The 27,822-nt window shown below is 42.8% G+C and overlaps 2 protein-coding genes across 4 annotated transcripts in view; one reads left to right on the top strand and one right to left on the bottom strand.

Moving 5' to 3' along the window:
* Positions 1-12,221, top strand: part of LOC142485686 (ethanolaminephosphotransferase 1-like) — a 74,214-nt gene extending 61,993 nt beyond the window's left edge. The window contains exons 8-11 of one of the 2 annotated variants that reach the window (XM_075584488.1): positions 2,391-2,571; positions 5,177-5,359; positions 7,592-7,689; positions 11,875-12,221. In XM_075584488.1, the coding sequence (XP_075440603.1) occupies positions 2,391-2,571; positions 5,177-5,359; positions 7,592-7,657 (430 nt within the window). In that variant the 3' untranslated portion in view covers positions 7,658-7,689; positions 11,875-12,221. The remainder of the gene's footprint in view (positions 1-2,390; positions 2,572-5,176; positions 5,360-7,591; positions 7,690-11,874) is intronic. The other variant, XM_075584498.1, reaches the window with a different exon arrangement.
* Positions 12,222-18,873: 6,652 nt separating this feature from the next.
* MAPRE2 (microtubule associated protein RP/EB family member 2) overlaps positions 18,874-27,822 on the bottom strand; it is a 208,768-nt gene continuing 199,819 nt past the window's right edge. For both annotated transcript variants that reach the window (XM_075584515.1, XM_075584507.1), the window contains one exon: positions 18,874-23,329. In XM_075584515.1, the coding sequence (XP_075440630.1) occupies positions 23,252-23,329 (78 nt within the window). In that variant the 3' untranslated portion in view covers positions 18,874-23,251. The remainder of the gene's footprint in view (positions 23,330-27,822) is intronic.

Raw genomic sequence — 27,822 nt, forward strand, 5'->3', positions numbered from 1 at the left:
TATGGCAAAGTGCAGATATGATACCTAATTTAGATGTACAGGGATTGGTGTGATAACCAATGTAATTCCCCGTTAATAATGGCCCGTGCGAATGGAGCCCCCTTATATATCCTGTAATTCTTACATCAATAGATTTGACATGATCTATTCCAGTAAGGTCTCTCTGACTTTTTGTACAAGATACTGAAGGAAGAGGACGTTTCTCAAAGTACATGTTGTTTATTAGCACAGCGCACAGTTAGGATAATAGTACAGTGTTACCTCTGTGTGAGGAGAGCAAACACCTGGTCAAGACAACTGATCTCTCCTAAGGCACTATGTATATACCTGAAGAAAACAGTATCCCTACCTCATTCTTACATCAGTCTTACTCATGCATATTCTCTCTTCCTGACCCCAAGCTGTCTCTCTCCCTCCCCCCACTGTCTCCCTCCCCCCAGTGTCTCTACCTCCCCAAGTGTCTCCCTCTACCTCCCCCCATGTGCGTCTCTCTCTCTCCCCAGTGTCTCGCTCCCCCCAGGGTCTCTCTCTCCCTCCCCCAGTATGTCTATCTCTCCCTGCCCCATGTGTGTCTCTCCCCCCCTAGTCTCTCCTTCCCCCAGTGTCTCTATCCCTACCCCCTGTGTCTGCCTCCCTCTCTCTCCCCAGTTTCTGTCTCCCTCCCTCCCCATATTTCTCTTTCACCCTCTCTCCCAATGTTTGTCCTTTTCACCCCCTCCCTCCCCATGTCTGTTTGTCTCTCATCCCCTCCCCATGTCTGTCTCTCACCCCCTCTCCCTCCCCATGTCTGTCTCTCACCCCTCCCCATGTCTGTCTTTGTCTCCTCCCTCCCCATGTCTGTCTTGTTCAACCCCTCCCCCCCCATGTCTGAGACACACACACACACACAGGCAGAGGAGGTGCTGCATGAGCTGTGCAGCCAGCACCACCTAATGGTTGGATGAGAAATTGCAGCTGCAGACTCTGCTTTTCTTTCTGCTCCTGGCAAAATTGGGACAGAGCAACAGATAATTGGGACAGGGTATTTTGGATTAAAAACCGTGACTGTCTTGGCTAAATCGGAACATCTGGTGACCCTAACTTTAACTTATCCCTTGTTGGTTCTTGCTTGCTAGCTTCCCCATATTACCCAGTCTCTCTAATGGTGGTCTGTTTTGTGGATCTTAGGCTGTGATCCCAGTGCGTTCGAGGCGTGCGCTGTACACACAAGCACCGCCCCCCAATCAGTCTGGTCCCAGTACCTGCCTCGGCGCACATTTAGCAGCCGCGCTGTAAGACGAGTTTTCTCAAATACAAAAAAAATTGTATTTGGAACTCGTGACGGAGCCATGGCCACGCCCCCGCCGGTGGTTCAGCCAATGGGGGCAAACCAGCCGCGTGAGGTCATGGCCACCTCCCACAAAAACCCCGCCACGCCCCCTCCCATCGCAATCTCCCTCTCTCCCAAGACCACAGATCACGGTGAAGCGCTGTGCACTTGCCGCCCCCCCCCCCCCCCTGCCGGGCGCGCTTGCCACTGTGTTGACTGGGACCGCACTGGCTTGCATGTTCTGTTTGGGCAAACTTTTTTTGGATCATCTTGTACCGTCATTTTCTGCATGAAGCTTCTAAGTTTCTCCTGGTTAAATAACTCCTTTCACGGCTCAGGGACTTTATTTTCAAATTTTTATGCCAAGCCTCAATTAGAGCAATTTTACTCTTTTCATTTCCAGTTTGACATGTCAGACACATAAAAAAATAATAATTCAAAATTTCTGAGATCTGTAATTCTTTAAAGCAGCAGTTCAGACAATATCGTGTGTGTGTGTGTGTGTGTGTGTGTGTGTGTGTGTGTGTGTGTGTGTGTGTGTGTGTGTGTGTGTGTGTGTGTGTGTGTGTGTGTGTGTGTGTTTAAATAAATCCGTTCTGTACTATGAGAAAATACTTGTAGCATTAAAAAAAAAAAATGGTTTTAAAGACATTTTTGAATATTTCTAATGTAGGAAGCATTTCCAAAGTGACAGCCCCCTTCCACTTCTGATAGGCCCTGGCTCTTGAGCCCCGCCCTCTCTCTAGCAGTGAACCAATTATATCTAGTAACTGCCCAGTCAATCATATTCCAGGAACTACATTGCCCAAAATGCCGTGCAAGAACTGAATGAAATAACCCTGAGCAAGCAATCTACAGTATTACAGTCGATTACAGGAGAACGGATCGATCTGCAGCTTAGCTAATCACTTATCAGTGTGCACATTGTATTGATGCACATATTGAAAGGGGGAAAAAAATTATATATATATATAATTTTTTTTTTTTTTTTTAAACGGCAGCTTGAAATGCAGCTTTAAAACACCTCTTGAGAAGAATAGTTGAAAACGAAGCTGTTTGTCTTATGTATTTTTATTTACAGAGCACATCGACAGAAAACCTTGCTGAAGGCTTCATTATATGAAGGACTGTTACCATTAGTCTCTCCGTCCCTGCTATTTGCTTTGTTGACCGTTTGGGTTATATTTTCTCCCTGTGGCATAATGGAGAAACAGCCTAGGTTATTTTTATGGATGGTTGGTGTAACTTTCTCCAATGTCACAGTAAGTATTGATGTGAGATACCCTTAGTGCAGCGGTGCGCAAATTGGGGGCGGGCGTTTTGTTTGGGGGGGGCCATTGCAGAGGCCCTGCGCTCTTCCTCCAGGTAATTAATTTAATGCCGGGGGATTGTGCGAGGCCTCTGCAACAAGTAAACTTACCTTGTTTCCGACGCGTCTCCATGGCAACGCGGCGGCAAATGACGCCGCGGGGTCATGTGACATCACCAAATGATGCCGCGGGTCACGTGATGTGACGTCACGCGACCCTGGAGGGTCATTTGACACATGTGGAAGGTAGGAGAGGGGGCGCAAGACCAGGGGAAGCCTGGAAGGGGGGCGCAGCTTAAAAAGTTTGCGCTCCCCTGCCTTAGGGTGACCATTTTTGTCCCGAAAAAAAACGGGCCAAATGTCACTCATTTACAGTCGGCGCTCACCGGCTGTGCATGTGGGAAGAGCGGCTGACCGCGCATGTGCGATCGGCACTTGCCAGCTGCTCATGCGCATTCGGTGAGCAAACACCACGAGTGACACTAAATCCACTTAGTGGCAATGTGAATTTTAGGCAGATTTTATACAACTCTGCATATCACATAATACGGTCAAACAAATGAGTACTGATTATTTTGCTATCGGACACCATATACAATGGTGATACTGTCACAAGTGTGTTCTAAATGTGTAGCCCTGTTTCCTTCTGAATACAGTACAACTACCAATGCTGTATAACCTGCTGGCTCACAGGGCCTAAGCCTCTGCCACGGAGAGCCTGGGGCAATATATTTATATAGAGTACCTCTTATCAGATGCAGCGCCTCCACCGGCGACGGCTCCCAGCAGAGCGTGAGTTGTTCCTCACAGGACAATAATACAATACTACACACACAGCATGTAAAAGAAACAGTAGCTTTACTAGCAGTAACCATAACCATGCATTGTATATGCCTATTGGTGTTACTCTTCAATGACACACTATACTACCGCTTCTCACAGGACGCGACCCTTCACCGTGTTCCCACACCATGTCCAGTACCCCAAAGTGAGTGTATGTGTGTGACTGCGCAGCCACTAGTATGAATGATATTATAGTTGATGCACTTAATGGATGTTACCTGCAGCGCTCGGACCCGCAAACAGACTTCACAAAGGATCTGACGACGCGGAGCTGCCGGTGATACCTTCCGGGGCGATCCCACCCGGATGGCTGATGATATGCCTGAAGAGGTCTGGTCCCAAACCTTGGGATGGTGCTGTGACGGTCTCTGTGTCTTTCGCAGCTTCACTCACTAATCTGACAGGTTCCTATTCTAGGGCCTTTCCCTACATTAACTCTGACTGACTGTGACTACGGCTATGGCCCCAGTACCTCCGCTGCACGCGCGCCCGCGAGACTGGCGGCGCGTGCAGCCGATTCCCCGGTCTGCAGGGAGATGCAGACCAAGAGACCGGGGGGAGGGGCGTGGCGAGGGAGTGACGGGGCGCGGCCATGACGTCACCCGGCAGGTTCGCCCTCATTGGCTGAACCGCCGGGGGGCGTGGCTTAGCCACAGCGCTGCGGCCCCCCCTCGCAGCGGGTCCGGCGCCATTGAGGGGAGGGCTCTTGTCCCTGCAGCGGGCGCTGCAGTAGCCAGCGGGGTCCAGCCCTCAGGGCCTATCTGGGCCTGGGGATATACGGGCCTTGTGTAGAGGCTACTTGCCTCTCTACACACTGAGCTCCTTCCTCGTCCCCCTCCCGATCTTCCCTGCCTGCGTGCTCCCTTGCGCAACCTCCTACCTCTTCCTGCAGAGTCTCCTATCGCCCTATTGGCTCCCTGGTGTCACCTGGTCTGGCTGAGGCTCATGGGACTTGTAGTCTCTGGGCCTAGGCCCCTTCCGATTGGCCCGTGCTTCGCGCGCTACCGCAGCCACTCTCTGCTCATGCGCGACCTCTTATCTGACGCCGTCGCCTCCGAGACTCTGCGCATGCGCAAGTACCACCGCCGCGGAGCCTCCGGTGTACCGAAACGCTCCCTGCACGCTCTGTAACCTTCCCTTAATCTCCCATTGCAGCGAAGATAAGGGTAAGCCTGGGGGACCTGGCTACAAATGTAATGGTTTACAGTTTAATTTTTTACATTGAAAAACCTATGCACATCTTTTATAGCCTAGACCAGCGGTGCGCAAACTGGGGGCGGGGGGCGCGAGACTTTTCTGGGGGGTTGCAGCATTTACAGAGGTCCCGCGCTGAGAACGCGAGGCCTCTGTAAACGTACTTACCTGGCTCGTCATGCGTCTCTATGACAACACGGCGTCAAATGACGCCCGTTGCCATGGAGACGTGACGTCAAATGGCAGAGCAGGTAGGGGGGTGCTGGCCTAGACAATACATTTAGATTTGGTTATCTTAGATCACTCACAATAAACCCAGCTCTGGCAACATGTTGTAAAGTATTTAGTGCAAGACGTGCTGATGTATTTAAGGTCTTTCTGGCAATTAAGAGTAATTAGTGGCCTAAGAGGTAATTTGAGGATTTAATTGTTATTTAGAAATGCTTTTCTTTTTTTTTTTAGATACGAATTATTTTCCCGGATCAATTTCTGACCTTTATAACCGTGCTATGTTTTACCAGTGCAGAGTGATCATTTGTCAGATGAGCAATACCAGATCAGAAGTTCTCCATTGGCTCCTGGTTCCTCTTCTCCTGCTAGTTTGCACAGCTGTGTCTGGACAGCTAGGAAGAATGGAGGAAATGGCCTTATTTATCTTCACTGCTTCTGCTACAGCGGCACACATACACTATGGAGTTTGCGTGGTAAATGTTGTTTTTATTACTCAAAAAGCTGATGTACGGTATATGCTCAGCTGATAGGGCTATATCATTTGACCTCAAATAGTTTCAGTGCATTTAAGGAAAATAATGTTATTGATTTTTTCAAAGTTATTATATTATGTATAACAAAGAGTGACACTCAGGGCCGCTGACAATTATCCCGGGGCCCAGGACTAGAGTTTCGTCCTGGCCCCCAGCCCCATGTCGGCATCCTTCTAACCCCTCCCCTTTCACACCTGTTTTTCTCTCCACTCTCTGTCTCTCACTCTTCCCCCTCTGTCTCTCACTCTTCCCCCCTCTGTTCCTCACTCACGTTCCTCACTCACTCTCCCCCTCCCTCTTTTACACCCCATCTCACTCTCCCCCCCTCTCCGCTATCACTCAAATAGCCCCTCTCACTCAATCTCATTTCCCCCTCATCACACTAATTTCCCCTGGCCACACACAGACAATTCCCCCAAATACCCATACAATTCCCCCCCACACTGACCACCCTACCCCCCCCAAACAGCCCACCCTACTCCCCCCCATACTGCCCACCCTATCCTCATACCCACACAATAATAAACCCCCTCCCATACAATAATTACCCAGCCAAATACACACATACTACCCCCCAAATACAGACATCACTACCCCCAGATACAGACACCACTACTCCCCCAAATACAGACACCACTACCCCCAGATACAGACACCACTACTCCCCCAAATACAGACACCACTACCCCCAGATAAAGACACCACTACACCACCCCAGATAGACACCACAACTACACCCCTCCCCAAATAGACACCAGAACACCTGATACAATTTCTACCACCCACGATACAATTACTACTAACCCCCCCCCCCCAGATAAAATTACTACTACTCCCCCTCAGATACAATTACAACTTACCTCTGGTTGCTGCCTCTGCCGGGCCCCAGCTCTCTGCAGCTGCTGCCTGCCTCTTCCCACGCCGGGACTGCCTCTATCTCCTGCCGATGCTTCCCGGAATCTGGGCCCGACTTCCGGGTTTGCCCATTTTCCGGTGCGCACCGGCAGGAGAGAGACAGGCCCGGCGTGGGAAGATGTAAGCAGCAGCTTGGGAGAGCCAGGGTTGGCATGGGACAGTGTTAGTGTCAGTGAGGGAGGCCTGCAGCTGGGGAGAGCCGGAGCCCGGCGGCAACGAGAGGACCGGCAGCTGGGCAAAGAAGTTGGGCCCGGACAGAGGTTGAGCCCAACTGCTTTGTCTGGCCGGCGGGCCCCCAGCAGCCACCGGGCCCGGGATACTGGTGCCGGCTCTTCCCCCCCCCCCCTATCGGCAGCTCTGGTAACACCACTGTGATCACATATCTGCTTCAAACAATTGCAGTGTGTTATTATTCCCTTAGACAAAGACAATTATTCAAAAATTGGGATTGGTTGAGAACATAATTACTGGTGTCATTTAAAAAAACAAAACAAAAAAACAAAACAAAAAAAACATTGGCGTTTTCTGAACCACTGTTGTACGTTCTAGTGAGGAATTCACCTGCATAACTATCAGGGCTCGATCCATGAAAGTGCAGTACATGTGATTGTGCAAGTATGGGCATTCAATGAAAGGGTTATTTTCCTGCGATCGCTTTCAGGAATCTGCCCATCAGATTTACTTAACTCTTTATCTGATGTTACAATGGAAAAAAAAACCCATTCATGTTCTGTTTTAAATGATCTTAGTATTTGTGGCCACACAGACTTCTGGCCCGTACATTACGCGCTGCTTGGTATATGGACGTTATTTTAATGTACTGCCATGGGAAGGGAAATCGTAATATTTCTGTGCGGATTTCCTAGTGCAGGGGGTGGCCAACTCCAGTCCTCAAGGGCCACCAACAGGTCAGGGTGTCAAAGACCGAGCCACTGATTGAACCCCCTGTGCTGAAGCAGGGTTATCCTGAAACCCTGACCTGTTGATGGCCCTTGAGGACTGGAGTTGGCCGCCCCTGTCCTAGTGCATAGACGATACAAATGGTGGCCAGTATGTCCCCACCACGAGCCAGTTACTGCCTTCTTCGTTATTGACCGGGTCAGTAACTACATAGCAGAAACCAAAACCCACATATTGTGTCACCAGCTCATTGTTTTTCTGTTTATAAATTGGAACACAATATGCAAAACAATGTTTTTATAAGATATTAAGAACTTTTATGTTTATAAACAGTGTTTTTGAAATCTTTCATTTCAGGGGCGACAGCTGAGCGAACATCTCAACATTTATATATTCTCCTTAAAGAAGCGGTATGAAGATTGAGTGTCTGAAGTTTGAACCTACAGTACATGCAGGTTTTATCACTCCATTGGTTTCAAAGACCTCTCAATCACCTATAAGATTGTGGATTTTTTTTGCTTGTGTATTGTAGAGATATACTGTGTAACCCGACCCTTTTTTTGCGCACAAACCTCATATATTTTTTTCAATATAAAGTTTTTATAACACAATCAAAGCAGATGAAAGAGACTTTAGTGACGAATCGTGGAATATTGCTATTAATCCACTACACAACGTTGGAGGAACTGAACATACTGCACATGTTTACATTTCAGACACATCTTATTATGTTATCTTAGTATGTTATCTTAGTATGTTATCTTAGTATGTTATCTTAGTATGGTTGCTTGGCAGGATCCCACTTTACTCTGTATGTTCTCTTATTATATATCAGGTCAAGGAAATGAGCCGGAATGGTTAATTCAGCAAAGATCACAAATACTATCATCTTGCCACAAGAAGTATCATGAGCACACAACTTTCATTAGTGATGACAATGATTGGCTGAGGTTAATGGAGGAGCATCATTTAAAGCAGCACGCCTCCCATACTAGCATGTTATTGTTTACATTTCTTGCATAATCGGAACTGGGTTACCCCCTGGAGCTGAATTGTGCAATTTTTTTAGCTCTGATAATCTTTACCTTTTTATATACCAGTGTTTCTTTTGAGAAATCAATATGGCTGCCATTCAAGCCCTACTCCCACTGGCCAATAGGAAGCTAGAATATCATTAAAGCATGGCATTGCAGTTTCCTATAAACTGAAAATAAAATAAACTGAAACCCCTCAGCCATGTAACACCCTCTATATTACTTTTAACAGGTGCTCCGTGATTAATGTGTGTTAGATTTGCAAATGTATCCCTGAAAGCATAAATGCAAAAGGCACCGGTGTCATGAAATACACAAACTGCTTTTGTTAGCGGCCCGTAAAGATAGAGACGTGCACCTAACAGGAATAATGCAGGAAGTTAATACTGGGAAATTATATCCTTGCACTACAGTATATAAACTTAAGTCACCTCACTACACATCTGACAAGCACTAAAGCTGCCTCTGCAGAATTGCCACATCCCACAGTTATGATGTACACATAGGCCTTGATTAAAACATAACACGTCACAGCTCAAGGTCTGTGTAACACACTGGGGGGTATTCTAGTAGCTGCGACTTTGTCCTTGTAAAACCGCACGGTTTGACATGGTCATAAATCGCGGATTAAAATTTAGGGGAAGGAGTTGTATCTAGTAGTGTCTCAAATATATTGTATACAGTATATATTACCTCAAACCTCCCTTCAAATAAATTAGGGAGAGACACTTTTGTTAAAAAAAAATTAGCACACCTGAGGTAACTGGGATATATGCTAATGAGACATGCAAATTATATATTTAAATGAGTCACACCCCACACCTTCTAAAATATTTCCATAAGACCAAACCTAAGGGCCCTTGTGATAAAGGGGGTACTGTGTCAGGCCCAACAGGATCAGAACCCACAGTCTCTGCTATTCTGGGCAGCAGCTCTATCATTGAACTAAACGGGGTGCTGGGAAACTCCACTGTCACATATCTCCCGGGTGTCTCAGGTGTGCTCCTTTTTGTGCACAAGGAACATTGAACTAGCAACCAGGAAGAGGAAGTGGTCTGCTTTTAATGGAATCCAGGTGTGAGTAGTAGAGCTCAAAAGTATGCTGTGACAATATAATTTCCCAGCATCAGGGGCGTGATTGGAGTGGCAGATGTAATGATGTCACCGTACCGATGATGCACCAAACACGGAAGTAGATGTCCAAAGCCGCTGCCAGAGTGCCTCCTTTCCCAAACTTCCTAGCGAGATCCCCGCAACGCTGTCAAAAACTTTAAGAAAACCTATTCCCAACAAATAAATCAAAAGGAAAAAGAAGTGCATCTCCATCAACAATAAACACACCAATAAAAAGACCCATACTGGCCAGCAGTCTTATGCACGTATACAAAAAAGTCAATAAGACTAAGAATTAAAATAATCTATCCATTATACACAAAAAAAACAAAGCAATATTAAATATAAAAAAAATTTAAACCTTTAAAAAGAGAAACATTTTTTTATCTATCAATAATAAAAAGAAGAAAAAGATAATAGCAGTCTATCATTAGGATATATGAGAATTTACTAAACTGCTCTCCTAGAGTGGCAAGAAAAAAGTATATTTTAATTAAGGTCACTTCCTGTCAATTAACAGGACAGAGAGGGAACTTACACTTTATCATATCACGCAACAAGGGCATGTAAGAGTCAAATATCATTATATTGCTCATTTGTGTGCCATTTCCCAGAATCCCTGGCTGCAGCAGAAGCACTGAATGCTAAAAGATAATGGTGAAAAGCAGGGTTGCCAACCTATTTGAGACATATGAATGTGCTTATAAGTGATATTTTTACTTACTAATAGTCTAAGAGGCATTCTTTGTGACCAAAGAGTCACATTCCACTATTGAAAGATGCCCTTAAAAATGTTAGTTGGGCACAGAATCTCCAGGACGCGTAAATAATCCAATCACAATTACCTCCGTCATGGCAATCAGTCTAGCACCGCTTCCTTGTACAGTATTGAGGGCAGCTGTCCAGGACCCACGACCTACATCATGCATCCTGGATGGCCGCCAACCACATGGGCAGCCAAGGCATAGCAGCACACAGGCAGACAACCTGTACTGTGTCTACCGCACCTGTCAGGGCCATATCTAATTAGCTCTCCCTCTCTCACAGTTCCCTTGTTTGTCCACCGGGTGTGCTGCTGCTTCTGTCTTCTCTGGAATTCCTCAGCTGTCTTCTCTTGGTTCTCTTTTAGTTTCCTCTCTTTGCCTTTGCTTTATGTTCTTGGGACTGTTCCTGTCATAGCCAATTTCTGCCACTGTCCTAGTTTATTTAATAGAAGGTCCCATGCTGTTCTTGCATCCCTGTTCTCTATTCCTGTGGATTCCCTGTTGCTGCCTGCCTGTGACTGACTACGATATCGTGCCACCTGCCCTGGAACCCTGTCTGTGACCCAGACTACTGTATGCCTTCACTTACTCCCTGATGTTTTAGCCACTGAGGTCCATCCTGCAGCTGGATCCCCTGACATCACCCAACATGGTCCAAAAGTAATGGAAGCACAATCTTTGCCCTGTCAACCGCACTGATGCAGCCCACTACACCATAGGAAGCAAGTGAAATCCAATTCCTCAGTCCTCATTAATGGGAACACTGTTTGTAGTTGGTCTAAAATGCTTCCTGCTGCTTTAATTTATTTTGCCTATCTCCACCATGAGATAAGTCTCCCACGAGTTCAATCATATGACATCTCAATTTTCTTGTATTCTGTCCGTTGGACAGACAATATCTTGCCACGGAGAGATTTCTCATCTTTCCTTTTAATAGAATTTTTGTGTCCAGTGAAAGGAATTTTACATTTCCATGTTGTTTCCCCAGCGTATAGTAAATCAAATGGACATTTAAGGCTATACAAATTTAGAATGACATGTAATGAAGCTTCTAGTTGGACTTTCCTTCCCACTCCTCGGGTAACTCAAGTATACACTTTTAATAATGTTATTTCAACTGGAAAAATGTAGGCAAGGAAAATTACCCACAAGTGGATGACCCCAACAAATTTACTTCCCTTACTTTTAGGGGGTATCAAATCTGCACAAATCCATTGATCTTGAAAACTAGGGGATTTGTTAAACAAAATAGTGGTCAAGTGTTAAAAAGGTCACCCTATTTTCAGTCATCCCTTAGGACAGGGGTGTTAAGCTCCAGTCCTCAAGTCAAACACTGAGCCTCTGATTGAACCACCTGTGCTGAAGCAGGGACTGATTGAGCCACCTGTGCAGAAGCACGGATATCCTGAAAACCTGACCTCTTGGAGGGGCTTGAGGACTGGAGTTGCCCACCCCTGCCTCCTTAAACTTGGTGTTCCCAGAGCGAAAAATAACGTGGTTAATCTCCAGAGGCTGCTTTAATTTTACCAATATTGTAATAGTTTTGCTGAACCTCTACAAACATTATATGGAAAACCCAAGCAGAGAAAGAAGATATCCATCTGTAAGTGCATATAATACATATTCACTGTCAGCAGCCCTACCAATCCACTCAAATATACATTTAGAAATCATTGCGTAGCTTAGTTGTAAATGTATTGGACTTTTATTGTCTTAATCTTTCTTTTAGGTTAGACAACTGACCAAAGATTTCAGCATTTAAATGTCTTCCCTGAAGAAGCGATATGAAGACAGAACATATGAAGTCTTTGACTATGTCAGTGGTCCCACAGATGCTTCTGCCATGTACAGATTTCAGTATATATATCCGTTTGGCAGTTCCCCAGTCTGACAAAACCCTTTTTTGCACAATACATGACTATTTGTATTATATGTTCCTGTTGCAGACATAAGTGCAGGGAATGTGGGTCTACGATGCAGTCACGACATGTTGAGCACGGTTTTGTTGAACTTCCTTTTACTTGCTTAAGGAAAGGTTCCTGGGAATAAGAATTAAATGTACTAAGTATTTAATTAGCTTTTTCGTTTTGTCGCCTTATTACCTTGAGCCTTTATTTCTACAAGTTAAAGGGTCTATGTACTAACATAGCAATCTGTCCATTTGCTGTTCTTTATTGTCTCATTTGTGGTTAGCTGAATGTGTTATCGTGAAAGTGTGTTATCTGCAATATAAAGCGTAAAGAAATATGGCTCTTCCGTTCAGCTCAGTCAGCCGGTCTCTGGTGCTGGATAACGCGGCCTCTTGGTGTATTGGGCGACGAGAAGCGGAATGTACCCCAAGCATGTTTGTTCCTATAGCAACCATTTGCTAAGGCACAGCCCCTTCATGTCCTGTCACAAACCCTGGCACACCCCTTTGTGAGCCCTGCCCCCCCCCCCTCTTGCACATGTCAGTGGAGTGCTCGTGAATATTCATAAGCATTTCACTCACACTGAAAAAGGGGGCATTTATCAGATACCAACTCGTAATGATGTCACCAATCTTCACAGATCAATCAAACGAGAACAGATTGACCTGCAGCCTTGATCTTCAGTAGGTAAGTTGGTATTACACACATTTAACTATTGAAGTAAAAAAAACACTTAAAAAAAAAAAAAAACCGGCAGCTTGAACTGCAGCTTTAAGCCCTTGTTACAAAGTATACAAGCCAGGTGTGTCGTTCACAGTATCTCCCCGCTCTGAGAAGATCTTCCGGTGCTATATTTCATTGTTTACCCTTTGTGCACCTATCTTTTAACTAAAGGTAGAGCTTATATTGCCATGTATCAACACAAATGAATGATGCTGCAGAAATGTTTAATTATATACCTTACATTAACAAAATGTCATATTTTCAAAGTATGGCTGTAATAAAATATTTGAAACTGCAAATAGATATTTACTATATAATAATGACAGGGAAAAAAACGTGGACATGTTTACATTTCAATTCTTGTTGTAGTTGATGATTTTCTTATATAAATGTATTTGTAAACAAAATAAATACTAAAAATATAAATGTGTCATGATAAACACAATGATGCATATTGACTATAATATTATACCTTTTTTATAGCAAAAAAACAATGCACAAAGCGCACCACAGATTAGATATAAAATAATTTTAATACAATAAATATCTGGTCTAAAGACCACCAAAAAATGTATATACCACAATAAATAATATACACGATACAATAATAAAATAAAAAGAAGGAAACTATATAACAACACTTTACATAAATGTATGGACAATCCCGCCCGAGGGTAAAAGACCCAATGCTATCTCTGTCAGAGCATAACAGCAGAACATGGAAAAAACAAGTGGATCAAGTAAAAAATCAAAATAGAAAGTAGTTTGAAACACTTGATTAAAAACCAAAATGAGGGGAATGGACACTAACCACAAGCGGCAGCAGGGGACTCGTGTGAGCGTGAGAAAGTGCGGACACACTGCAGCTCTCCCCTCCGCTGACGCTTCCTGGTAGTTCCCTGCCAGCCAATGGGGGAATGCGTAGAGCAACCTCTCGTGACCTCTATGCGTTTCGCAACCACGTGCTTCGTCAGGAGGACATGTTAGAGGTTGCTCATGCGCATTAAATGCTACTAATAGCCAATTAAATAACGCTGCCAATTACTCCAAAAAACAGACATAGCCAATGGAGTACAACATAAACAGACAAACAAACATATGTGATACTAGGAGGCATATTCATGCCATAGTAACCCAAAAGGAAACATTGCAAATACATAAAGGCAAAGTTAAACCTCAAAGTGCAAAAATTGCTATTAAAAGTGCACACATACACCAAACGAACCAGCATATATGCTGATAAAACACATAATACCTAGTGATCCAAAACAAAACACTGCAAATGCATAAAAGCAATGCTATGTGAATAAACTCCACAGTGATTATAGCAATAGTATTTTCCCGTTGTAATGCAGAAAGTACTTAAAAATTTATAAACATTGGCGTCAACTGTAAATTTCAAATGAACCTATGTATCAAGCAGACATACGACATGATGTAACATGTCAGACGTCCTGTCAGATGCCGTACTATGTGTTATATTTGAGGAAGTGACAGTGGATCTCACAGAATAAATAGAGTATTCTGCTTGGTACTTTACCACAATGAGCAGCAAGAGGTTTCTCTGCCCGAAGTCCGCCCCCTGCACCGGAGTACTGGCTCTAGGAGTGTGTGGACAGCATCGGATATCATTGGAGAATAAAGTTACCATCTTCCTGCTTTAGTGCTAACTGCTTGATTACTTATTTATTCTGTGAGTAGGACTCTGGGTTTTCCCAAACCAGACCAGCTGTATCACGCTATTTCCCATTATAGCATTTTTATTTTTTAATTTTTTAATAAATTAGCTTAATTACTTCAGCCTTGCATGTTATTGTTGTTTTTTTGTTTTTCATTTGTCTCGGTTTTGTTTTGTGATTGTTGTTGAGTGAGTGTGTTATTTGTATCTATGTCAGCAGTTTACACTACGATTTTTTCTTGTGCTTAATGTCACGGGACGAATCTCCATGGATCCATCAAGTTGCTTTGGAGTTGCAGGTTTAAAACCCTTTATCCAGTTCATCCAGCTATGAAATGCCGGACAGGTTGTGGTTCCTTATTAAATGCCTGGGTAAACAGCTAGGTCTTGAGCCTGTTTTGATAGATTTCCAGAGAGAAGTGGCCTCTCGAACTGTACGTGGCAGACTGTTCCAGAGAGTGGGAGCAGCGTGGCTAAAAGCTCGGGTCTCAAAAGGAAGTTAAGGAGTGTAGCGAAATAGAAGCTATTTCGTATAGCTGGGATCCTCGTCATGTAGTTCTTTGAATGTCAGCAAGCCAATCTTCAAATAAATGTGCCATTTTACAAGCAGCCAGTGTAGAGAATGGAGAACAGGTGTTGTGGCAAGAACGAATCTGGTTAGTTAACATATAGACATATAGAAGTTAGTTAACCTCATATAGACATACAGTATGGACTTTGTGCTCCTTTAGGCTAGTTCTGGTTTCCTTCCCCTCCCCACCCATCAGGTTACTTTGACCAAAGGCTACTTTTCCAGGTACAGTCGAGCTGGGTGAGTCACTGGATAACTGATGTTTCCTTTTGATATGATACATTAAGGTAATCTCCGATGCCAACTAAGGCCTGTTTGTCACTAGTAATGGCTCATTTGAGAACCTGTTGCGTCAATTTCTTCCTTTTTCAAGATTTCGGCCATAGGTGGTCCTGGACATATGCTATCATCCTACATTTGGATATTAATCATAACATGGGATATATCTGTTTAAAGGTCCCTTTGCGTTAGTCGTGGTGTGAGTATGAACATTATTCGCAGATGGCTTTCCACGCATGCAGGCTTGAAGGGGAGACAGGTTCTTTTTTGGGGATATGTTTGTCATTGCAAAACAGTCCAGGTTTATATATCAGCCTATGCCCAATGATAGGTCAACAGCTTTTATTAGACTACTGTAGTTCATCTGCTCCGTATAAATGCACAAAGTATACAAAGTTGAGAAGCAATGCCAATTTACTGCTTTTCTCCCCTTACACCAGGGGTGCGCAAACTTCCTGAGCTGCGGCCCCCTACCTGGCAGCCACAGCGTTAGCGCCCCCTCCTCCAAGGTCATGTGACGTCACATCACGTGATCCCGCCACGTAATGTAATGTGCATTGCCATGGGTACGCGTCATGCTGCCGCGTTGCCATGGCGACGCGTTGCTGAAGAGCCGGCAGAGAGCAGGTAAGGGAGTTACAGAGGCCTGAAGCCTCCCCCGGGCTCTTTAACCACCATTCCCCCCCTAGAAATTCCTGCACCCCCCAGTTTGCGCACCCCTGCCTTATACAGTAAGTATGCTATAAAAATAGCCTGTCTAAATTATGCGACGAGACATTTTGTTGATTACCGATTCTTTTAAATATCTAGATGGGCTTGTGGGGTAATGGTCACAGAATACATAGAACAGTAGGTAATTCAGCATTACGAATGGCATCTTTGATCCACTTCTTATAGTGGCACACCTCCCTGAGGGGGGCGGGGGAGGGCTTCTTTTCTGGCAGCTTAGGTTTTTGGCCAAGCTTGGTTTGGTTCATTGGCGATTAGTTGGTAGTGTGGCTGGGCAGAGAGTTTTCCTCTGTCTTACTAACACTGTATCGTGTTCCTCCCCAATATATTTATAGTTTCTTACCAGTCTGTGGGTCAGTGGTTTGTGGTTAAGGTAAATTAATGGATCTTAAAGCTTAGGTGGGGTTTGATCTTACCAATATGTGTACCTCACCGGGAAGGCCATGGTCTTGAACAGCATACAGTGGTGTTTTGGTAAACATGCAGTTTTATGTTGGGGGAATGTAGATTGCCTATATTTAGTTTCATTGTTTGGCCTAAAGTGATTTTGTTAGCACCAGCAATGCTCGTTACCCAACAGTGATAGTGTTACGGGTGGAGTTGAAACAAGGCCATGGCTAAAATGTTTTAAGAATTTGTGGGGTATATTACTATAATATTTGGAACTGGATTATACTAAAGTAGGAGCCAGCTCTTGTTCATTGTTTCTAAGATAATCTCCAATGGACAGTATTCATATTTCTTGCAAGCCTCTGCCATCAACAGGAAATTTAAGTTGTCTGTGGACAAAATATTTAAAAGTTAATGTTTCAAGCTCATGTCTGCAAGATAGATGAGAGCGACAATGGAAGACCCCAACTTGGATGGTGCTCAACATAATGGGACTCTCCTCTGCATTGAGTATTTCTCTTCAACCACAGAAGAGCTTGAACATTAAAAAAGTTATTTGGGAACTTTCTGTTGTAAATGAGGGAAATAGAAATAGAATCTCTATTCACTATCCATTCAATATTATTTTCTACATTATCCATGAGTGCTCCCCTTATTTGTATATGCACATGTATCTAAATGTAGAAGCTCATTGTTTGGGTAACGTTTTCTTTCTATACAGTTAACATACAGATACACATACAGTTACAGGTCATTTTCTGATTCTCTCTCAACACCTCCTCCCCCCCCCCCCTTAGCTACATGTGCAAAACTTATCATAACCAGCAAACAAAGCTTTGACTGCAAAAGACTATGAAGCCATTAACACCTTGGTAAATTGAGCTACAATTTTCTAAATGGAGCTACAGCTTTAAAACTTTTTACCTAGCTCCCTTTTTCATCCGTGTCGCCCCCCCCCCCCTGCTTGCCTGATGTAATCCAAATCACATTTTTTTTTTATTACATTGGTATAACATTTTTAAAACAGTAAAACATGACAAATGTTATAGGTTTTGTTTTTAAATAAATCAGCATAGTAGTATAAAATAATACTGACTGTGATATTTATCTCTCTCCCCCTCCTCCATGCCTACCTGTGGAACAGGGTGGTGATAGAGACGGGCATGAGGATATGATAACGGCACTGGCGGGCCGCAAGAGTTAAGATGAGGAGCAGCCGGCAGAGGAGTTAGGTGTTGCAAGGAGGAAGAGCAGGACAGCCGGGGAGGAGCTCACTGTAGCAGCATGGACACTGGAAGTAAGAAAGACTTCCATGTTGGACCGCTGGGGAGTGCTCCTCCCTGGCCACCCTGCTCCATCTGTGCAACTCCTAACTCCTCGGCTGGCTACTTCACTCTGGTGGTCCGCCACGCTATCTGCTGCCGCCATCATCTCCTCCCACCTACCTCTATCACCACCCTCCTTCACTCTGCATCCCCCCCTACAAAATATTGCACCCGCCAGTCTGCACACCCTTGACCAATTCCACAGGAATGGTTATTGCAGGGGTTCTCAACGGGTTTGCTTCTTAAATGGATTGTGATATCCTGAAATTTGGGTGGTGGTCACCATCTCAGACAACTCTCACCTAAAACAAGAGCACAGAAGATTGGTAGGACAGCGGACCTGTAAAAAAGTTTTGAAAACTCACCGGGGTAATGAAAAATAAAAGTGTATTAATAACATTCTAAAAAACACAAAACAGACTAGGACAGAACAAAAAATCTCCCACGCGTTTCACGCCGAATGGCGCTTTCTCATGGAGTACAAGGGGGTTAGTGAAAAGATTCATTATTTAAACCCTCCTAATTAATCAGAGACATCTGAAGAAAAACTGAACGCTGCAGGCTGGCCAGTTGAACCAGAGACAGTGTCGTATATGGGGTAAGAGAAACCCCTCACTGAGAAGAAAGAGGCACAGGGAAGACAGTCCGAGGTTGAATCCTGATTTAGAGGTAATATATTTACGGATTATCTGCATCTCTTGTTAATGTCCCTTACACATGCCCATCTTGCTCCTCCGCTATTCAACATATTTGGCACTTACTACTTCTACAACAAATCTAGAGTGATTTCATCCTCTTAGTCAATACCAGACTTTATGCTTACCATAAAGTTTATTGCTTCCATTGCAACACTTAGTGCCTGCCCTTGAGCTCGAACCAGCTCCTTTTCTACTAACTCTCACCTAAAGCCAATAACCTTTCTAGTACGATCAGCATATCAGTGCCGAAGGTTGTGTTTCTGCCAGGCTGCTTCCCATCCCTGGCCCATTCATTTTATTGTATATACTGTACGTTAACCTGTCTATTCATACATGGATGAGCATGGCTAAGTAAAATCAAAGTAATATGCAAAAGGGACACGTTTGACAATCTCAGGAATAATGGCATGAGAACACCAGGATCCTCTTTATACACATTTGTGTTTATTGGGTATGTTCAATCGTGTTAGCTTCTTATTTGCACACATTTTATTCTACAGTAGAATGCTTATTCTCGCCTTCCAACCTTCTATGGCAGCATCAGAAATTGTAGCTCGCACACTATATCTTTAGTTAGGAGCAGTCCCTTATAATGTACCCTTTAAAAAATGTAAACAACTCATCAGTGCATTTAGCTTCCTTAGACAGGTTCAATCACCCGTAATGTAACAATTTCACCTTTTTTTATTAATGTTTTCCTTTTGATGGAATTGATGTTCATCGGATCCTTACTTCAGGTCACTTTGCAAAGGAGAAAAAAATAAATAAAAAGCAAAATAAAAAAGCAAAGAAGCTGTCAATTAAAGGATTGTCTAATTATCAAAATAGATGAGGTACAAATAATATAACCCAAAAAAGGGAAAAAATTAACCCCGATATGCATTTTGGATTATCTTTTATATGTACAAAATATACATATAATTAAAATCCACCCGTTTTCTTGTTGTTGCCTTGTCTTGTTATGCAGTACACACAGCCTTTGCACCCCTCCTATGATCGTGGACATAATGGATCTCTAAGAATTGTCAGTCAGGAGTTTGCATGGGCATACTTTTTATTTTGATTAGTTTTGAATTGTAATAACCCTCCAAAGCTTTTGATCACTATAGAAACATTAAACATTGAAGAAATGATTTATTAAAATACTTATCCTTAAAAACAGCAATACAGGTTTAATTTGTTTTTTTTTTTAATTAGTTTTGAAGCAGGGTGTCTCCAGAGCTGAACCCCATTAATTTCAGCTCCAAGGACCCCCTGCTCCAAAAGATACTTGCCTCTGTAAGGGGTGCCGGTATCTCTGTGGAGTTTAAAGGCCCAGGTCACACGAGCCAATAGGAAGCCGCACTGGATGATGTCACGACTTCCTATTGGCCTCATGACGCGGGACATACGAACTCCCCCATTTCGTTAGGCACACGGTTCCTTGGCTGCATAGATCCTGGCACCACTCCAGGGTAAGTATCTCTGAAAGCAAGGGGTCCCTGGAGCTAAAGTTAGTTCAGCTCTGCAGACACCCTGTTTCAATCCCATAATAAAAAAAAAACCCAATAAATTAAACCTGTACTGCTGCATTAACAGATTTATTTTTTATATACTGTAAGATGGCAAACAAACATGTAACCTAATAAACATGCCACTGCCATAAGTTCACTTACCCATACAAACCATTTACCGCCAGGCATTTCTCGTAGAGCACGCTACTCTTTAGGTTCCAATATTAGAACGCATTTATGCAGGTTTTTCATGCAGCTATAACAATGGAGCAGTTTTCAACCAAAAGATCTGCATTTCAACAAGGAAATAAACTTTCATGTCTAATACTTATTTTATTATTTTATTTATTGCATCCTGTGGGTTATTGACTGGCCAGGATGGGGGGGTTTTCTTCTTCTTTTTTTCTTCACGCTCTATTTTCAAATCTCCAAACACTTATTTCAAGCTTCCTTTGATACACAAAATGCATTTGTAAAATCAATCTGGTAAGTGTTTAATAACAGACTGACAAAAGTTACAATTTTCAACCAGTTGAGAAGTTGGTCAAAATGGTTTGTTTCGTAACATATACTTTTTTTTTTTTTTTTAATTAAATATGTAAAAAGATAAACGCAAGTTATTCACATATTCAGAGACAAAAAAAAATCTACTCTATCATGCGACAATTTGTGGGTACGGTAAAGTGAGTGTGATACATCTGAATAAGACTTTTTCCCTCTAATCAGGACTTAATTACTTGTCTATTTATATTTAACAATACATATGTTTACATTCCTTTCAGTTTACATTTAATATATAATTTTGTATGCTCTGCTACCCAGTAAAATAACAACAAATGCATAAGAAAATAAAAAAACGAAATACTGAAATCTGGAGAATGATTTCCTTAGCTTAAAACTGTAACGTGAAGAAAACCACATCAATATCTACATCAAAATACATTCTCACTTACTTGTCAACTTTTGAATTAAGATGCCAAGTATGTAGGACTGACTTTGGAAACCGAAGGGCCCATACCCAGACAAAGTAGGCCTTCGCAGAAAAGGATTCTTCAAAATGGCACGTGGGGAATATCCTTGCCCCCCAAAAATGTGCCTTTGCTCTGAGCGGCCAGTTAAATGGTTCGCGGTTATCAGAGGTAGCGGAAATATTTCTTCTCTCATGTTCAGCAAAGTCTAATCCTGCAGAGCTGCAGCGACCCCGGGGTTTGAAACACTTGCAACTGATCGCTTAGTAAAAGTCCATTAACACTGCATTACTAGAAGAATACATCCCTGCTATTGTTTTTCTATTAGCATTGCCATTATAGTTACAGTAGAGGCAACTCTTATTCTAACAAAAACCAGTGGCAATTCCCCAAAAAACCCAGGAAACACCCAGGTACATTCTGAATACATGCCTTAAACTTTCCTTAAACTAGCCCCAGCATTTCTGCATTGATTAATGGCCTATCAGATTAACAGCGGGGGTCCCTGGCAGTCCCATTCAAACTGAATTGGACTGCCAGGGATCCCTGCTGTGTTAATCCTATGGGTCGTTAGTCAATGCAGAAATGCCTTAAACGTGCCTCAAACTAGCCCAGAACATACCCAGCACATACCCAGCACATACCCAGAATGTAACCCGGCTAGTTTACGGCAAATGTTAGAATAAACGTTGCCTCTACTGTATATGCTTAGCAGGTGCCAAGTAAGTGAGAATATGGCTTTATATAGAAGCTACGTCACTGTAGAACATTTCTTTGGAGTTGATAACTCGCTTCCTGCTAGACTGGCCTGAGGTGCACTTGCCTTGTAGGACGTTGGCAGTGAAGGAATTAAAAAAAAAAAAAAAAAAAAACCCTTAAAGCAGATATTATGTCGCCAGGCTGAACACTACTACGTCTAACATCTAATGCAGGTCCTGAACTCAATATCGATACTCTGAAGATAGAGTCTTTTCACAGGTCATATTATCCTGTATCTACTCTGGGCAATGGTTGTTGGATAGCCTTCTAGTGGCAAAGCGATAGGACCTTGGTAGAAGTGGGATGGGTAAAGATTACATTTATTCCTGGCTGACAACATAAAAGATTTTTACCTTCAAAATCAGTGACTGCAAGAGTTGCCACAACTGGGAATTCAGCTTTACAGATACAGCCAATGCAACCCATGGGACGCTGCAGCGGGACATACACAGCCCCCCACCCCCACGTGGGAAAGCAGCCAATGTTTTGAATCAGCCGTGCGTGAGAAGGGGTGTGAGCTATCGCACCATTTCACGCGCAGGAGCGCGCCGCGGGTTTCCCCAACGTTGGCTACTTCTGTACAGAAGGATGAAATTCTACCTTTTCTTAACCTTCATGACCACAGGCTATGTATTGTGGGATTCTTCCTGACCAATACAGCAACACAACGTCAACACAAAAATGCAATAAACAGAAAAATATTAATATAATGTGCATTTTTTTTTTTTAAACAAAAAAATAAGATTGAAGCCACCTCTGTCTTGGAAAGTGTAGTTTTAGTATTTTTTTAAATTAGGCTTGCAACATAAAAAATGTCCTCCTTCCATGCACAGGACAGAATGATCCTGATACCATGGAATCCCTACAAAGCTGACCGATTTCTAGTGAAGAATCAGTGAATGGCATTTTCTTTAAAAAGTGTAACAGGCTAGAATGATATTCTACACCGTGCCTCTGTGGCACACAGCACTGAATTTTACATTTTTGCACAGTAATTAGGTGACGCATTCTACATTTATTGAGTGCAATTTGTATATGCGAACGGGGGAAAAAAAAAAATTCCTCCCTAAAACGTTAACTCTTAAGTCCCTTCTCCACGTGCCTCTGTTCAGCTTATTAAAACGGCTACGTTACATGGGAGAGGTGGAGTTTGACTCGGCCCTCTACATTCGTGATACGTGGAAAGTGATGTCTTCTCCTCATGACATAGAAATATAAATATTGTACGATATTACAATGGTTATGCAAGCAGTTGGAAAACAAGGAAATAGCTCAATTACAAATAAATTAAAAAAAAAAAATAATAATAATAATAGGGAAAAGACCAGAAAACAATCTGAAACAAGTCAAGTGGTACAAACTGCTATATAGTAGCCCCATGCCCTTTCAGTTTTGTTTGAGCTGGAATACAACTTCTGTAAACACGCCTTGGAAAAGTAAATCAGCACAGAATGCAGTGGTTTGCTGGCGCTCACTAGAGTACATTACATGGTAAGGGTGTGCCTAGAGTGACTGGCCACACACAGCTCTTCTGGAAGAAAGTTCCACGTGAAATGACAACAGTGAGATGGAAGGGACTGGGGTCAGTATTCTTCCTGCTGCTCTGGCGCCTCCTCAGCTTGGTCGTGCTCCTCTCCATCATGTCTGTCTGTGTGGCCCTCCTGCATTTGAAAAAGAGAGATTGTTTCAGTAGGGTTCACCTGTGGGATCGCACATAATATGCAAATTGATGCGTATGCCTCTAAAGAGTGTAATGGGCCAAAGGCTTCTTATTAGCTCACAACACTTTGTGGGGCTTTATGAATCCTCTTCAACATTGGAAGGGTTAGAAAACACTACTTTGCAAAGCAAACCAAAGCAACTCAAAATAAGACTGAAATTATACTATGCTTCTATCTAATTGTAAAGTGAGAGCTCTGTTTTTTGCAGCCGATTTGCACAATTGTCTTGAATTGACCAGTTTCCTGCCACGGGGTCTTGAGAAACGGAGAAGCAGCACTCACAATTACAAGACGATCCAGATTCACTTCTAGCAGCACGCATGCATAATGGTGAAAACGTTTATTTTAAAGGAACATACCACACAGCAGAGCAGCACGGCGTGGGAGAGTAAGTCAGGAGGGAGGCCCACAGCTGAGGGAGAGCCGGAGCCCAGTGACCACGATAGGTCGGGCCCAACTGCTTTGTCCGGCCACCGGGCCCCCCGCGGCCACCGTGCCTGGGACACTTGTCCTGGCTGTCCCCTTTCCCGTGACGCCGGCCCTGTCCATGTGTACTGCTTGTAGTGAATCCGGATATTTTTCTACGAATTGAGAGTGTAGCTTTCATCTGGGATAGAGTGCTGTTTCTCATATGTACTTTGAAGTGTAACCACATTTAAAGGGACAAGCCCTTTCCCACCAAAACTGCTTATCCTTATATTCTCTGCCAGAGGATCTTGCAATGCACTGTAGATCAATGCATTGCAGAACTTTCTCCTAATCCATCTAAAATTAGATTAGCTCTTTGGAACAGGACTCTTCGTGCTTGTATTCCACTACTGACTTGAACTGTCTGACAGATCAGGACTAAAAGACATAAAAAAATAACAGTGATGTACTTTGGAAAAGAACAGGAATATCACACATCTACAAATGTCCAGTACATTTGTAAGAAGACATACGATGGGGACCTGCCTTGGATACTCATTCACATCTCTGAAAATACAGTTCCATCTCACCCATCCTTTTCCTTTCCATCTGTTGCATCTCTGCTGTCCCAGTTTTAGGATTGGAACTGGAGGGGGTAATTGGCCGTGTACCACCCGACAGCTACTATTTCACACACTTTGATATATATATACATATATAGATATATATATATATTCAGAGATATACACACAAATAAATAATTAAGAGATTTGCTTGTAGGCCCCAGATCATAGCACAGAGAAAACACACAGAATAGGGGCTTTGAGGCAATCCATGTTTTCATTATGCCATTTTTAGTTTATATCTGCTTGTCTGAATTCTGCATATGTAGATTGCTTTCTCTCATAAAGCCTTTCATCAGCCTCTAGAGGGGGGTAAATGAAAGCTAATCTCTAGAGCGCTTTGACCTACTTATATAGCCTATATGAAAATAATATCTGCTGATCTGATAACTATATATATACACATATACACACACACACACACACACACACACACACACACACACACACACACACACATATTATCTTTCTTGAGTGTGTGTATATATATATATGTATATATATATATACACACACACAGTATATATATATATATATATATATATATATATATATATATATATATATATATATATATATATATATATATAATCAAAAAATAAATAGATTATAACGTTCTGTGGCTAACGCAATGCTTTTAATTGTGCGAGCTTTCGAGATACACTGATCTCTTCTTCCGGCGATGTTACAATGAATGAAGCAAGCAAAGGGAATACTTAAAAACAGTGTCTCTTGGAATGTTATCTGTGCTTGTCCTTCCCCCGGTGTGGATGAGATTTATGGCTAGAGGTGTTAAATGGTTCCTGAAAGAAAGTGATATAAGAGTGTGTGTGTGTGTATCTGTGTGAATATAAATGAATGGAGAGCCCACAGTGCATACAGTGCTTTACAAAAGGGGTGTGTGGAGTGGAAGTTAATAAAAATGGTGTGGGTAGGTGTGGAAATGTGGGAGATAGTGGCATAACTAAAAGTGTGTGTGGATACTATGTGGACCCTATTTTTGTATAGGGATGGAAAAACAAGGAGTATTGGTATGTGTAAGAGACAGCTGTGTTTGCATACATATAGCACAGTATGTACAGACATGGTCTTTAGCGCTCATGGGAAGAGTGTTCACTTGTGTCAGTAATGACTCATAAAATTTCGATTTCTGTTTAGGCCACCGTTAAGTGTCCCGAACAGTTGCATAAATTTGTATTCATGCAACCGTCTCTCTTTCGGTGTTTTAAGATTACCTTTGAGTATGGCAACCCTCAGATCGTTCATCTTATGGCCAGAGTCAGAGAAATGTTCGCCGACAGGACTGTCTCTTGTTCCGCGTGTGATGCTGTGGCGATGCAGGTTCATTCTCTTGTTTAGCCCCTGCCCCGTCTCACCTATGTAGTAGCAGCCTCCTGGGCATTTCATGCACATGATGAGGTACACGACATTGCTGGAGGAACAGGTGAACCTTCCTCTGATTTTGTATTCCCGATTCCTGTGTGGTATTTGTATTGTTTCCGCTGTGTAGAGCATTGCGCAGGTTTTGCATCTTGGGTCCTGGCATGGTTTTGTCCCGCATTCAGTTGTACTGCTGAATACTTTACTCCTCACCATAATATTCTTGAGATTATGAGGTTGTCTGTATGATAATAAGGGTGCTTCAGGGAAGACCTGTTGCAGTCTTGTATCTTCCTGGAGAATGGGTTGTAGTCCCCTGGTGATCTTGCGTAGGGCTCCTAGGTGTGGGTTATATGTGACCACCAAAGGTACCCTGTCGCCTGTCTCCTTCTGTTTGTATTCAAGGAGATCACTTCTTTGTATTCTTGTGGCTTTGTGAATTTGCTGGTCTACAATTCTGTGGTTATATCCACGGTTTATAAAATCTGATCTCAAGGCTTTAATCCGCTGGCCACTGTCTGCTGTGTCGGAGCATATCCGGTTGTAGCGTATGGCTTGACTGTAGATGGTTGCATGTTTGGTGTGTGTCGGGTGGAAGCTGTTGACACAAGTGAACTCTCTTCCCATGAGCGCTAAAGACCATGTCTGTACATACTGTGCTATATGTATGCACACACAGCTGTCTCTTACACATACCAATACTCCTTGTTTTTCCATCCCTATACACCAATAGGGACCACATAGTATCAACACACTTTTAGTTATGCCACTATCTCCCACATTTCCACACCTACCCACACCATTTTTATTAACTCCCACTCCACACACCCCTTTTGTAAAGCACTGTATAGACTGTGGGCTCTCCATTCATTTATATTCACACAGATACACACACACACACACTCTTACATCACTTTCTTTCAGGAACCATTTAACACCTCTAGCCATAAATTTCATCCACACCGGGGGAAGGACTAGCACAGATAACATTCCAAGAGACACTGTTTTTAAGTATTCCCTTTGCTTGCTTTATTCATTGTAACATCGCCGGAAGAAGAGATCAGTGTATCTCGAAAGCTCGCACAATTAAAAGCATTTCGTTAGCCACAGAACGGTATCATCTATTTATTTTTTGATTATTGAAGCTCGGCTAATACGGTACTGATACCTCTACATGTATATGTATATGTATATATATATATATATATATATATAAAAACAAAAAAAAGGAGAAAAAAAGATTTGTTTTTATCTATCTCATATCGTTTATCTCAATAGGGGCATTAATTATCTGGTATAATAAATTGTTTAATATTTTATTAATATTATTGGTTATTTGCGATCTTTTTGTTTTTGCATTACTATATATATATATATATATACTACACACACATACATCATACATTACCATGAAGCGGCAAAGAGGCGACAGCACTCAGACAGTTTGAAGCAGTATTATGTATTAAACATACAGGCAGTCCTCGGTTATCCATCGGAACCCATTCTGGACGTAGCGTTGGATAGTGAAACCGTTGTAAAGCGAGTCCCATGTTAATCGGTGGCGGTGAGCGTTGGATAACGCATTCAGGCATCAAAAAACGGCCCTTAGGGTTGCATTGTAAAGCGTTGGAAATGCCATTCATTGTAAAGTGAAACGTTGGATAGCGAGGACTACCTGTATAGCACATATGTGCTATATGTTTAATACATAATACTGCTTCAAACTGTCTGAGTGCTGTCGCCTCTTCATGGTAATGTATGCTTTTATTATTTCTATGGGACATGCACCAGCCCACTACTGATTACCTACAGGAGTGCCAGTGATCTTCTATCAACTACATATACACACACACATACACACATACATACATACATACATACATACATATATACACATACATACATATATGGAACGCCTTTATCCCCAGCCAAAAGAAATGGGGCCTCACCAAAATGTCCCAATTGTGTTGGTGATGCTCAGCGGTTTGTTACCTTATTCATCTGGGTGCTGGAATTTGTGCA

Source organism: Ascaphus truei, chromosome 2 (genome assembly GCF_040206685.1).
Source record: "Ascaphus truei isolate aAscTru1 chromosome 2, aAscTru1.hap1, whole genome shotgun sequence".
NCBI classification, from domain to species: Eukaryota; Metazoa; Chordata; class Amphibia; order Anura; family Ascaphidae; genus Ascaphus; species Ascaphus truei.